A 15,195-nucleotide genomic window follows, 5' to 3' on the forward strand; every position below is an offset into this window, starting at 1 on the left:
AAGAGCCACATTCCAAGCTTTGCTATCTATGAGGTACTATTCGTGTCCTGGGAGCCGACACGTTCTAAAGGGTTTTGCGAAGGGGGGCCGTAGGAAGAGCATAATTCGAGCCTTTAGCTGTTTTATTCTAACATATTCTACTATTGTACGAGACTGGCTGGCAGCTGTGAAGTGATTAAATGCCCTGCAGCTCTCTCCCAAGGCTACAGAGAAGGAGCGTGGGCATTCCTCTCTGGGCTACTCATGAGGAGTTTCAATTAATTCTTCAGTCCCGTGACCTTGTCCTTCCATATTAAGACAACAATGTTAACAGTTGAGCAGACTAAGCAGAATTTCACATGAATTGCAAGCTGCAAAGCAGTTTTAGACAGAAAGCAATGAGCAATGGTTAACAAGCAAAATGGCGATTCTTGCTACATTTAAAATGGCCGCTTGTTGGTCAAGCATAGCAGTTTATATTTCTATAACTCGGTGCATAAGACGGTTGGCCCACGGCCATCAAGTTACGTCTATCATTCAAATGAAGGGTATTCATTTTTCCAGATTGACACCGTGTCCCAGCATCCAAGCCACCGCAGGTACACATTGCACCTGTGCCACCAAGGCCCGTGGAGGGCACAGCACCACCACCACCTCCACCCACTGGTCAGCCTGGAGACACATGTGAGACACCCCATTCGGAGGAGTCTAGTTTGGCTGGGGAGGTGGCAGCCACGGCACCCCTGACTGTGGATGACACCCAGGAGGACATCTGGGGCACCATGGAGGACGATATAATGGATGTGGTCCATACCCCAACCCAACTTGCATCCGCCCAAGTATCATCTTACGATACCGGGAACACCACCACCCCAGAGTAGTCCGGCCATGACCACACAGAGGGACATCTCAGTCCAGTTTTCAGTGTTGGGGAGACTGAGAAGGCTGGGCATGACAGCCAGGTTCCCAGCACATCCACAGGTGCACCCGCCGGACCGCAGCGGGCTGACCAACTCACTGCACTCGTTCGTGAGTTTGTACAGAACAACCGTCAGGCCAGATAGGAGTTGCGTACAGAGTTAGCTGCACTAGGCCGGTCCATTACAGACAACACTGCCACCCTGGTGAGTTCTTTCACAGACAACACCAGTCGCCTCTGCGAGGAGGTCTCGGCCCTCCGGCATGTGTTAGGGCGCATCGCGGATGCCATGGAGGCAGGGAATGCCGCCACACTACCTCAGCAGGCGGCCACACTGTTGTCCTGCAGTTCCACACAAAGGAGCCCGCTCCGCAGGTCTGCCCGTACACAGCGCCGACCAGACATGCCACCACCTGGGTCAGGGACTGCCGAGTAATAGTTATGGCAGCCTCATGTAGGCTTCGGGGACTCAATGGGACTTGTATGGGGGAGTTGTGGGGTGAGGCAGAGGGGGGTGAGGGTGTGTGGGGGAGTTGTGGGGGGGAGATGGAGGGGGGTGAGGGTGTGTGGGGGAATTGTGGGGGGAGGGGAAGGGAGTGAGGGTGTATGGGGGAGTTGTGGGGGGAGGCAGAGGGGGGTGAGGGTGTGTGGGAGGTGAGAGTGTGTGGGGGAGTTGTGGGGGAGGGGGTGAGGGTGTGTGGGGGAGTTGTGGGGGGAGGGGGAGGGTGTGAGGGTGTGTGGGGGAGTTGTGGGGGGAGGGGGAGAGGGGTGAGGCATGTGGGGGAGTTGTGGGGGGAGGGGAAGGGGAGGTGAGGGTGGTGGAGGGTTTTGTCACTTAGTTTATATTGTTACATTCAATACACCGGTTATGTGCAAAAGAAGACCTGAGTGGACATTCATCATTGCGCATGTGTCATTTATTCATTTACAGTGCATAGTGTACATGTACCCCCACACCCAGTGCCCTCTGTCCAACCATCATGTCACCCTGTGCTGCCATGTGTGTCAGAAATATTGTGCAATCACTGACTGGTGCACAGCACGTCCCTCCTGTGCATCGGCACAGTGATGATGTCCTGCCACATCTTCTTCTTCCCCTTCAACATCATCAGGTGCTAGCAGTTCAGTGTCATGGGGCAGGGGCATGTTCCGGCGGATGCACATATTGTGCAGCATTACACATGCCATGATGATCTTGGCCACCTTCTCATGCGTGTAGATGAGTGACCCACCCGACCGGCCGAGGCAGCGAAATCGTACCTTCAACAGGCCAAAGGTCAGCTCGATGACCACATGGGTACGGGTATGTGAACGATTGTAGTCCTCCTCGTGCCTGTTCTGTGGGTTTCGGACAGGGGTGAGGAGCCACGGCTTCAAGGGATAGCCACTATCGCCTGCATGAGAGGTAAATAAAGGTAAATGTTAGGCGATTCATGATGGACAGCTGTACTAGTCACACATGCCTGCAGGTTATCGTTGCCCATATGCACATGTCCCTGGATGAATTGACGCCATTTTCAGTCCCTCATTGTGTCCTGTGCCATGGACTAATGGTGTGGGTTGCATCTTCAAGTTGATACATGGTGTGCACTGACATCTTTTTGCACATGCATCGTGTATGCATACAGCTGTGTTAGTGTCAAATTAGTGAGGTGTTGTGTTCTGTGATATTTACTTAGAGGGAGCTTTGGCAGTAGTCTGTGTAATATTGGGCAATCAGCGCTGATCATTCACATGGTGGCATGCAGCACTCCTGTGAGTGTGCCGGCCCTGTGCCAGACAGTGGATTCCCTAGTAGGTTCAGTTTGATGCACTCCCAGGGATGCTTGTCCTGTGTGGTGATATGCTGGAGGCAACTGCATGGTGCAGGATGGCGTTACGGAGGGTGATATGCTGATGAGTGGTGCACGTGCTGTGGGGTGGTTTCCTGTTAGTCATGTAGTGATAGGTGTTGACCTTACTTCATTAATATGGGATTTGGGTGTCACGTTCGGTTTGTGATGGTTTGGTGCACAGTGTTCGGTGATGTGCACATCGTGCAGTCACATCAACATTGGCAGCATTGTGGTGTGTGCATCTCTCCCCCCATTTCAATGCCATGTGCCAGTCCTGCTACTTACCAAGCAGCCAGGCACGTCGTCCAGCATGTCGCTCCATGAAGCGTGGTAGCGTGGAGTTCCGTAGGACCAAAGAGTCATGAGTTGATCCTGCATATCGGGCACAACAATGTGTGATGATCTTGCTGGCGTCGCATACCATCTGCACATTGATGGAGTGATATTGCTTGCGGTTGCGGTCCACCACCTCCATGCCATGCGGGACCACCAACTCCACATGGGTGCAGTCGAGGGCACCTACACAATTTGGCATGCCTGCCAGTGCATGGAAGGCAACTTTTGTATCAAAAATCCCCTGGGGAGTTCGTGGTAGGGATATGCAGTCCCTTGTGTGCTTGAGGAGGGCATCCAGCACTTGGTTCAGAATCTGGGAAAAAAAGGGTTGTGATATGCCATGCATGTGCCCCACTGTGTGCTGGCAGGGTGCCTCTGGCAAGGAAGTGGAGCACAGACACTACCTTCAGTAGAGGGGAGATAGCAGTGTGTATTTCAATGAGGCTCACTATGTCGTTGTGTATCAGGTCCACTATGGTGGTGGTGGTGGTGTCCCAGTCCAGACGGTACAGGGTGTGGATCTGCTCAGTGGTTAGGTTGAAAGGACTGGCTCTGATGCGAGGGATTGGGGGCTGCCGGCGTGGTAACGGTGGCTGCACTGGTGGGGCATGCTGGGCCTGTCTCACCTCCTTCTCCTCCTGCGATTCCTCTGTGGTGGCGCCTGTTGTTGTTGTTGTTGATGTTGTGGCAATGCAAGCAAGTCCTCCAGCTCCAGCAATGCTACTACTATTGGAATCATCTTGGTGTGGGAGGGGGTGTGGTGTGTGGGTGTGCTCCTTTTGTACTGGGCCCGACTCCATTGCCTCCACCTGTGCTGATTGTGTGCACCTGTGGCAGTTGGGAACACTGCTCAGGGCATTTTACGGTAGGTCGGCGATGCCGGTATTTATGGCATGCCAGTAACCACCTTTTCCACCTTCATGAGGCCGTTATTTGCATGTCGCTTTACTTGTGATCTACTCCAGTTTACGGCATGCCGCTATTAGCGGCATCGTAAAGTATGATGCCTTTAATAGCGGTCGGGCTGGTCAGAATATCCCGTAGCGGTAATCGATGCCGGTATTCCTTTACCGGCATCGTTGTTCCCTTACCTCCAAACTCGGAATGAGGGCCATTGACTCGAGGGCAATCGCCACATGCTTCTCACACATAGGAATTTTTCGTTACAAAAGCATCGGGGTGTAATTCACGGCAGTGGTGATCCAGCAGACTATCAGAGGGGTGCTGGCGGGGTTTATTCCGAGTCCTTAAAGGGACTGATGATGCCCTTATATGTGCCGCATCAGAAATGGAACAGCTCACAAGACTGCCATGGGCTAAAACAACTCAGCATAGCACTCAACCGTTCAAAGTACCACTAACTTCAATCCAAAATTGACTTCTTCAGGTTTATGTTCCAAGGCCATTTTAACATGGTAAAATCCTCTAATGTCCAAATATTTGCGTTAAAAGCAGTGAAGATTTACGTTTTGCTTGATCAACTCAGGACTTTAGTTCAATCGTTGGTCTTTTCACAAATTGATAATGGAAATACCATCTTATTTGGAATTTCACAAGCATCCATGGCCCCTTTAAAAGTGGTACTTCATGGAGCTGCCCGCCGAATCTCCCGGTCAGGAAATTCAATCAATTTGCTCATATTTTGTATGCCTCCCCTGGTTACCTTTGGAAGCAAGGATTACTTTTTAATTATTATGTATTACATATAAAGCGATCCATTTACAGACCCCCCACTTAGCTAGCGGCCACATTTAAAATCTCAGGAGGGTTGAGCAGTCTTCTTAGTCGAGACTCATTACTTCTTGAAGTACCAAGGTTAAGATGTACAGCTTTTGCTAAAAGATCCTTTTCAGGTGCTGCTGTGTACTTTTGGAATCTATTACCAACTGATTTACGTAAAATCCCGAATTACTTGCGATTTAGGAAAACCTTGAAAGCATGGCTCTGGAAATCTAAAATGAAATCATTGTAATTGAATTATGTGTTGATTCTATGATCTATTGTTATCTGCTATTTCATTTTTTTATGAGTTTGATTTTGATATTTCTATGTTTCGATTTGTGTTTTTATGTAATCTGTTTACTAAGCTCTCAAATGCATGCATCCTTTGTTCGCACTATGTAAACATTTTAAATAAATAAATAAGGCCAGGTTCTTACACACATTCCCAGGAAAGCAGAAGGCATCAGGGAATACTCCCCACACCCGGATCAGAGGTATGCAGCTTTCTGGGCATGGTGAACTGTTGTAGGTGCTTCATCCCCAAGATCGCAACCAGGATCTGGGGCCCATCTAAACACAAAGCTGACAACACAACAGCTTTTTTTTTTATCCGTCAAAGCCCACAGAGCTGGTGGTCAACGCAAGTCGGTCCAGGTGGGGACGGTACTCACCCAAGTGGACGTACAAATACTAGTTGCCTATACCTGTAAAGTACCCCCACCGCAAAGACGTACTCATTAATAGACCTGGAATGTCTTGCAGTTTTGTGGGTCTGTAGCCACTTCCACCTATAAATCTTCGATCACCCGTTAACCATCTATGCGGATGCAAGAACCTGCTAAACATCATGTATGCGTCACTGCCACAACTGCCATTCAGCTAGAAAGAGGGCTTCTAGAATGAAAGAACTACGGGGAAACACTCCTTTTTCGATCAGGGGCAGACAACCCGCCAACTGTCTCTCTCGCCACCCCCCTGAAGTTAGCTTGGGAGGATAGCTCAGGGGCAACGTGCTCGCCTTTGAAGCAAGATGACATGGAGCAATACAGGTTCGATCCCCGCAACGAAACCTCTGGGTATTAAGCCCGTTATAAATAACCTATCATGTCTTATATCATACCAGAGGTGAGAGAGAAGTGGATGAGGTCGAAGGGCTTGTCAGTAGGCTCACCAGGACTATTATAATCAAATCTATGTCCCTGCAAGATACAGCAGATGCCACAACGCAAAAGGAGGGGATGCAGGATCTAATTACGCAGTTGGACTCTGGTCAGAGGAGAACAAGCACTGAACACCAGAAGCGCAGGAATTCCTACAAGGATTATGGAGAGAAAGGGCTGAGCTATCGGTCGGCACCAAAGGAGTACTGCTAAGAGGTTCTGAGCTTATTATTCCTTTGGATCCACAGGATCAGGTAATACAACTAGTTCATACTGGGCACCCAGGGGCCAGTAACAAAAAGGATTGCCTGCCTGAGAAGGTATGGTACCCTGATCTCGAGGGAAAGGTTGAGATGTTATGGCACTGGGCCACTGTGTATCGTGCCAATCTGCAGGGACTTCTACCAAACCAGTAATAAAGTTCCGGTATTAACATATACCGACCGGCAGAGTACAAGTATGCCGGTGGGGGCAACCAGACTTACCTCCGACCAAGAGCTGGAGGTAACTCAGGTCCCCACTGGCATAAAACAGCCTGCAATACCAGTGCCAAGAATACCAGCAAATCTCCCCAGGGAGTCTTGTGGGACTCCATGGAGAGGGGATTTACTGGCCTTTCTGCCACCTGTACCATTCCAGTAAAACCGAAGCAGTGGAAACCGTAGGTACGTTTTCCGGTATCCTGGCAGACTTCCACTGGGATACAGGCAAACCTATAATGAGGGCCACAGAATGGAATTAAAGCATATCCAAATTCCGACATTGGAAAGACTGTTTGTTCACATTCATATTCATAACATCATTGTCGCCACATGAAGAGACACTACACGGCTGCAAATTCAACTTATTTATTTTCAGTATAAGGGCACCTGACACAGAAAGCATTCACAGCCCGAACGTGTCCCCAGCAACCAGTACAACCAAACACTCAACAGCATTCCACCCAAGAACTCACTGCCATAACCCACCCAAACAAATTTGCATAACATCCACCCCACTCACAAAAAGACACATATTACATCACCAAGCACATCACATCAAACTGGCCAATTCCAGTATTATACAACACTGCGTAGTGAAAATCATCTGACACGTGACTAACCTTGCCTGTTCCTACAAGCCTTTCTGGGGTATTGTAGGGGGAACATCTATCTCCCGTAGGCCAGGCTGTATCTGCGTCTCCGTACCAGTAAGGGTACATTTGGCAGGGAGGGGGATCAAATGATACAGGTCCTGCTTCCCCATCAGTGGTACTACTCATGGTCTTGCTTTAAAAATAAAAGACACATACCTTAATCATGGGCGCCGTTGTGTCCCATCGATCCAGGATGGGGTTGTATCGGAAAGAGGCTGTGCGGAATTCAGAGCCCTTCTTCAGCTTATGCCGATATCCACCAATCACAAAGAGGTAGTTCCAGAGGACAGCCACACTGACGTTCCACTTGTCGGCCCTGAAAGGAAACTGCGAGCTGCGGCTCCATGACTCTCCGCCCAGGGGCAGGCGACACAAGAAGTCTGAATGAGATAGATCTCTTCCCAGGCTCTCTTTCCTCAGCATGCACAACTCTGGTGTGCCTTGCTCTCGCATCGATACCAGGCCCTCTCTTTCATCATTCCCCAGCGTGCGTGTGATGGAGGCCAGCTCAAGGAGGCCATCACTCAGGTACTGATGGACAACATGCAGCATTTCCTCACAGGCTATCAAGTGAGAAAATTGTAGGTACCTCTGGCAAGTGGGTGGGCACATGAGCCCGCGTAGGGAGTGGCAACAATGCTGCAGGTAGCCACTGCATAGGAGGTAGCTGCCAGCCTCAATGCCCGCCAGCAACTGCTCCTCACCGTGCAGATAGAACTCCCCATGGAAGATGAACTCCAGTATAGAACGGAAGATGGCCGATGGGATGTGCTCCAGGATGACTCGATGCTCTGAGGTTTCCCGCATGCAAGAAGCTGAGAGCGCCCTGAAGTACTCGCTGTGCTCAGCCAGAAGTTCTAACTCCACCTATAAAAATAAAAGAACAGTTAATTAGGTCTGCTTTGTGAAAAAAGGAAAGGGCACGTTCTACTTGTTTTGACTGTTGGTTTGTTCAAATGATATCAAATGCATTGTCTTCTTTTGTCATGATTCTAGTAATTACTAACTGTTGACTGATCCATGGCCCCTTGAAATTTATGGCATGAGTGGATCCTTTTATTCCTGAGTTTTCACCCTTGGGACTCTTAGTAGATCATCTATGAGAAGTGGTGTGCTTCCCAAGCCGGCAAGTGAAACGTTTTGTTATAAAGGGGAACTGGCAATCCATCCTACAGTTATGCCGCACATGCATCTTTAGACGCGGACACTGCGCTTGCCACCAGTAGGAGCAGGGACTTGTTTGAGACCAGATACAGCATGATCAGGTTAATGACGGCTTCAAGAGCAGCTGCGTTTGGGAAAACCCAGAACATGTGTTGTCGGAGAAGTTTCCAATCTGCATAAGATTTGTTCTACGACAAGGAACATCTAATATCATGAATAAAAACATTCAGAACAGCATTAACAGCATTTCAAAGGGGGACCTACTAAGAGTCCTAAGGGTGAAAACTTTCAGTTCCAGCATGGGAAATTACTTTTTTGTTTGTCCGGATAAAGGTCTAGCCAATTTGAGGTGTGTGTAGTTCCTATTAGAGGCCGAAAAACATGTTTGTCAACATTGTTTTTTTTATGTAGTACACAGCGTATTGAGGGTATGAAAGCGGGTCTGAGACTAAGCACGTGATCTTGTGACCAGCCTGTCACAGGCTTACCGTTCACATTTGGTCATAGGAAAATATCCAAGTTGATCACGATCATTGGGAATGGCCAGAGGAAAGAAATTGAGGCGACTAGTCCAGACTCCTGCCTGTGTAATAGAAAAGTGTAACTGTGTTTAGAAATATTGTTAGTTTCTTTTACTATATATGTGTCACTTTTTACTAAGCCCCATCACAAAACAATTGTGAAAATTAGTCCACTAGAAGGGGATGTGAGATTGTTTTTTGGTCCATTGAGACATTTATTTTATCTGTTTTTGATACAATTGAAAATATCTATTTTGTATATTAAAGTCCAGAGTATAGAGTTGTTTCTTCAAGAGAAGAGATGTTGAGTGTTATGTGAAGATGCAAGACTGACGAGTATGGGTGTATTGTCAGAGTGATTAAACTGTAACGTGTCTCCCATAGGAGCTTTTCTTCTGAGCTTCTTAGGACTACCTGAGGACTTTCAGCAGCTGAGTGTAGATCACAAACATCATCAGCATTGCCCTACTGGGCACGGACCCTATGCCTGGTGTTAGTATCAAATGGTTTTCAAATAGTATCATTTCACAGAATGTTTCTGTTTAGAACTCTGGTGTCAGATGTGGTAAATGCAAGACTGTGGGCCTCATTACACGGTAGGCGGTAAGGGTTTACCGGTACCGGTATTTTACCGGTACCGGTAAATCCTTACCGCCTTACTACGAGGTCCCTTTGCGGGTTGGGGATTTTAACGCCTGCTTTTTGCAGGTGTTAAAAACCAACTGCAAAGGGACCCAGGGAGCTAATTACAGTACCGCAATTTGCGGTGCCATAATTAGCGCCTTCCCCATTCCCATTATGCCCTATGGGGCAAAAATGGGAATGGGGAAGGACAATGGTGGAAGGGGGAATTACTGCCCCTCCAACCTTGGAATGGGGCGGTAATTCCCCTTTCCACCAAGGCGGTGCCGGTATTTCAACGGCATGAACCATGGTGCTAATTGTGCCATGGTTCACCGCCTACCGTGTAATGAGGCCCTATGTGTACATCTTCTTCATATGTGGAGAGAAAACAGGCACATGATTAACATCTCAGTATAGCAGCAAGAGTATGAAGATGTTAGGCTAAAATGGCGCCGCACAACAGTGTCTTTCTTACCAGCGAACTGAGACACAATGAGCAGGACCGCCTATATCAAGTATTGTTCCATAACAAGGCCCAATCCATGCAGGAAGCACAAGGGAAGCATACTGATTTTAAACTATACTTTTCTCCACAGATGTTTGCTCATTATGACTGTGACAATGGTTCCACTGTAAACTGTGAAAACCTAGAGCGAAATTCTGTATAACGCTTGTAATTCTGGCCCCACCATGAACGGTGAACATCCAAAAAGCAGCATTCAACATCAAAATTACAACTTACTATGCTCAGTTGTGAATTAAATTAGGTCGTTTTTATAATAAATACTTTTAGGCACATGAGGATTGAAAATTGGACCCAACTGAGCTGCCACCCCGAGGAATGATCTATGTGCTTAAAAGGGATTGAAATTAAGATTGGATAAACAGGATTTTAAAGCAGATTATGGGTATTGACCAGTGACCAAGAGCTACCACTGGGGAACAAGAAGATAGCACATAGGGTTCCGCAAATCTGGCTTCCACATAATAGGCAAACGTATCACTTTGTCCATTATTAATGACCCCTTATGCTTTACATACAGATGTGCCATAATGTCAATAGATTGCCCCAAATTCACAGAGTTACATTCACAGGTGTGTTCATTCGGCTTCAATTGGCATGGGGAGCCAAATGTAGCTTCTAGTAGCTGTTGGTGTCAAGCTAACCAGGTTCTTATAGGCTACAAGCAGGAGTCAAATAGTTCCCAGATCACCTCAATTTCGAATCCTGGCTTAAGTTACTCATGATTTTCTGAACTTGCCCAAGTAATATGTCAGATGAGCTACAGCTTTTTCGAGCAAGCTTATCGTGTCTGCTTTGCCACACCCACTTCTTAGTCCCAGACCTAGCACTCACTGTTATCTACAGTATAAGTCATTAAGAAAGATGCAACATTTAATTAATATTTTGTCTTTATCACAGAACACATGTGAGTAATGATATGCAAAGAGGCACCCTCTCCATTGACTCTCTGGTTCCTCATTAAAAAAACTTTGTTTTGTGAGCTGTATTCTGTTTCCGTTGTCGGTCAATACTAAGTCTAAGTTTCCAATTTTTTGGTTTGCATTAGTTTACTTTCATGGCCTGGTGCCTGAACTTGCGGGCTCCAGAAAGAAAATGCCAGGCCTTCCTCCATAGAAAGGCATCAGGCGAGAAGGCTTGTAGCCTGGCTCGTGACTTTCGAGTACTCCTTTCAGATTCCAAAAGGTTCCCTTGAACAGGTACCAGCAGGAACGGCTGGTCTGACCAGCCATTCTCTGCGGGTCCCGTTAAGGGACCTTGCAGCTAATAACGGGCCCGCAATCTGCGGGCCCGTTATTAGCGCCTTCCCCATTCCCATTTGGGGGCTCAAATGGGAATGGGGAATGGTTTACTGAATGGGGACTTACCGGGTCCGCCAAAGTCGGAATGACCCAGTAAGACCCCATTCAGTCAGACAGGACCCGGACCCCGTTTTGGAGGCAGCCATGGTGCTAATAGCGCCATGGCTACCTCCAAACTCGTAATGACCCCCCTTGACTTCATAGCTATAACCGAGACCTGGCTCCATGCAGCCGCAGGGCCAACACTCTCCCTAGCCATACCTGACAATTATACCATCATTAGGCTAGATATAGAATCCTCAAGAGGGGAGAGTCGCTTTCATCGCCCCAGGCCCTATTTCTACTTTCGAGGAAGATATCACATCATTACTTACCACTAACACCAAACCTAGCTATCCAATTATGGTAATTGGAGACTTCAATTTAGGCCTCCATGACACAAATGACGATAATGCCGTAGCCCTAGCCAACACGATCACTGAATTTGGATTCTCACATCGTATTTCCAAACCTGCACATAATAAAGGGAGCACCTTAGACTGGATAGCTGACTTTAACTGCGATATCAATATCCTGACGAACACACCTTGTGCCTTGTCTGACCACTATATCATCTCATTCACCTTATATTCACCTTGAATACAGCTGTAGCGGTCTCATGAGGGCCGACAAGGGCTGGCAGTAGTGGCTCGCGAAAACAAAAGGGTGTGGCCGCCATTGAACAAGTGATGCAAGATCTTGAACTGGCCGAGGAGGAAGAGAAGGATGAAGAGGTATTCTTCATTTCGAATGTTGACTTTGGCTCGAGGAAATGACAACAACCCACCTGTGTGGTGGAAATTGGGGAAACCCCCACCCCAGTGCTGATAGACACAGGAGCATCCGTGTGCACAATGGCCGATAGACATTATGAGGCGCTGCCAGGTCCACGGCGCTCGATGAAACAAAAGCCAGGATATACTCTTTTGGGGGGCAATAAACCCCTTCCTCTGCAAGGGGTGTTTACCACGTCAGTCACCCAGGGCCAACACTCCGTCAAGGCCAAATATTCCGTAACACAAGTCAGTCCACACTCTTTGCTTAGCTGCGCAGCATCTGAAACTTTGAACATTGTACACTTCGCCTTGTCGGTATATCAATCCGATGTTAATGACATTACAGAACGGTATGCCGACTTGTTCAAAGGGATAGGCAAACTGCGGGGAGAACCTATCTGCTTGCACATTGATAAGTCTGTGAGACCAACCATGTCGAAACACCGCCGAATACCGTTAGACCTACGGGCGCAGGTAGGACAAGAACTGCAACATCTTGTTGATTTGGACATCATAGAGAGGGTGGAAGGCCCCACCCCGTGGGTGTTTCCAATAGTTGTGGCATCCAAACCAAAGCATCTGCAGTGCGCATCTGCGTGGACATGCACCTGCCCAACATAGCCATCAAACTGGAGCGTCACCTGACACCAACTCCCGACGATGTGGTAGGAGAACTCCAGGCAGCCAAGATATTTTCAAAACTGGACATTCGGTCGGGGTACCACCAGCTCGAGTTACACCCCGACTCCAGGTACATAACAACCTTCACCACCCAAGATGGTCTTTACCAATATAAAAGACTGAGTTTTGGAATATCTTTGGGTGCAGAAGTTTTTCAAAATGTGATCAGAGGTGCCCTTCCAGGTCTAAAGGGGGTACTAAATCTGAGTGACGACATTCTAGTGTACGTGTCCTCTGAGGCTGAACGCGTGAAGAGACTCGAGAAGACGCTGGAGAGGATCCGGGACTTGGGCCTAACCCTCCATCGAGAGAAATGCGAGCTCTTCAAAGATAAAATGTAAATCTTCGGTTTTGTGTGTCACGCTGTAGGCATATCGCCAGACCCAGAGAAAGTGAAGGACATTCGGGAAGCTGCCCCCACCCCCTGAGTCACCATCAGATGTGTGAAGCTTTCTGGGGATGGTAAATTACTGTGGGCGTTTTATCAATTTATCAGAGACCTGGCTTCCCTTGCAGAACCACTTAGAGCTGTCACGAGGAGCGACACCACCTGGAGTGGTCCACCTGGGATCAGAAGGCATTTGACACCATTAAGGCAGCACTAACCGGGGAAGAGACCATGTTGTTTTTTGACCCCAAGAAGGAGTCAGAACTGGTTGTTGATGCCAGCCCTGTAGGACTGGGGGCAGTGCTGTTGCAACCGGACACACAGGGGCAGATGAGACCAATAGCATATGCCAGTAAAGCTCTGACCGACACAGAGAGAAGGTATTCACAGATCGAGAGGGAGGCTCTTGCGATCCTGTGGCGCTGCAAACATTTCCATATATACTGTTATGTCATTTGGGGTATTTTTCTGGAAGCAGCTTCTTAAGCCAACAACCCCAGAATATCTCCTGGTGGAATGATGTTGTGTTGGTGTGTTGGTTTAGGGAAATACCAGTCCCCTCCTTCCCTTGGTTAAAGTGCAATACAGATTGTTACACACCTAAACTGCGCCACCCGTTGTCCTGTTCTTTCCGTAAATGAATGACATTTGGTCACTATTATTGAATTAAGCAAAGACATTTTTATTGTTTACTCCATTGCCCATTTGATTGTAATATTTTGCTTGTTTACACGTGTTTCGGCCTCTCCAGGGCCTTTTTCAAAACTGTAACTTATTACTTTAGGTGTTTTGTGTGCTGTATACAATGATACACTAAATAATGTAATTTTATGTGATATGCGTAATTTTGTGTACATTTTGCATACATTTCATGTAATTTTAAGTAATTTTATGCACTTTTATGTACTTTTATGTAATTATACGAAATGTTGCCCTATCTGCTGCATTGTTATCTTCCTGAGAGTAATCCTCCTGTGAGTATCCCAATGATCCTACTCCAGGAAGTACTCTGTATGAAGCTGCAAAGCTACAATTTTTTTATTACCACTCTATGAATAATGAACTTGTGACTTTTAAACTCAAATGTGAAATTGACTAAAATGTTTTGTAAAGATTCTTCAGAATCATAGACAAATAAATAAATACAAAATAAAAAAATAAAGTAACTCTGGGGCTTTCCTCTGGAGCACTTTCCCTACAGATATTACAAGGTCAATAGTCAAGGCCAATGAGGAAAGCAGAGCACTCTTTAAAGCTATCAAGCATTGAATAAAGCAAATGCCCAACCCACCTGTACTGCACTCCATCAAAATATCCACTGCCATAAGCTCTTTATTCATCAAGAAGATAACATGATCAGCCAGCACATAGACATTAACCTCACAACTGACAGCCCACTCACTACTCATCCCATCTCACTGAACTACCTGGACAACTTTCAAGACACTCATCATGAAAGGCCTCACTGCTACTCTAGCAACCTTCAAGGCCACATTGTACGTGAACGGCATTCTCCCTGCCTCTGTGATCAAGACCCTTTTGACTGAAGCATTCCTCCCTTACGTGACAATCATCAAACATCTGTGTAAATGTGACTGTATATTCAATTTGCAGACAAGGGGCCTCATTACGAATCACCCAGTATGGAAATAACGGTGGCGGTAAACCCGCCACCACCGTTGTTTCCATACCGGGTGATCTCGAGTCCTGCAGGCGGAGGTGTCATTCTCGCCAGGTCTGACCTGGCAGGTTTAACACCACCCGCCTGCAGGCGTACGTAGAAACACTGGCACCATCACGAGGTGGTGCCAGTGTTTCCACTTCCCCATTCCCATTGAGTCCTATGAGTCCTATGGGACTCAATGGGGAATGGGAATTTACCGAATTCCGCATCCGGAATTCCCGGGTCACCGGGGTCGTAATGCCCCGGTAATTCGGCCGGTTTTTCTGGCTCGTTAACGCCGGACTCGTATTGAGGCCCAAGGATTTTGATACACTGACCGATAAGCAGTGGAAGTACAACTAGAATGTCTAGTTTATTAAGAATTTAGGATATATATATATATATATATATATTATTTGATTAAGGAAA

General features: G+C 47.4%; 1 protein-coding gene across 1 annotated transcript in view; it reads right to left on the reverse strand.

Annotated features, from left to right (window-relative positions):
• Positions 1 to 15,195, reverse strand: part of LOC138514152 (kelch repeat and BTB domain-containing protein 13-like) — a 111,632-nt gene that overhangs the window by 51,834 nt on the left and 44,603 nt on the right. Inside the window, exon 2 of the mRNA XM_069629454.1 lies at positions 7,243 to 7,953. Within this exon, the coding sequence (XP_069485555.1) occupies positions 7,243 to 7,953 (711 nt within the window). The remainder of the gene's footprint in view (positions 1 to 7,242; positions 7,954 to 15,195) is intronic.

Source organism: Ambystoma mexicanum, chromosome 12, assembly GCF_040938575.1.
Source record: "Ambystoma mexicanum isolate Mex_15411 chromosome 12, UKY_AmexF1_1, whole genome shotgun sequence".
NCBI classification, from domain to species: domain Eukaryota; kingdom Metazoa; phylum Chordata; class Amphibia; order Caudata; family Ambystomatidae; genus Ambystoma; species Ambystoma mexicanum.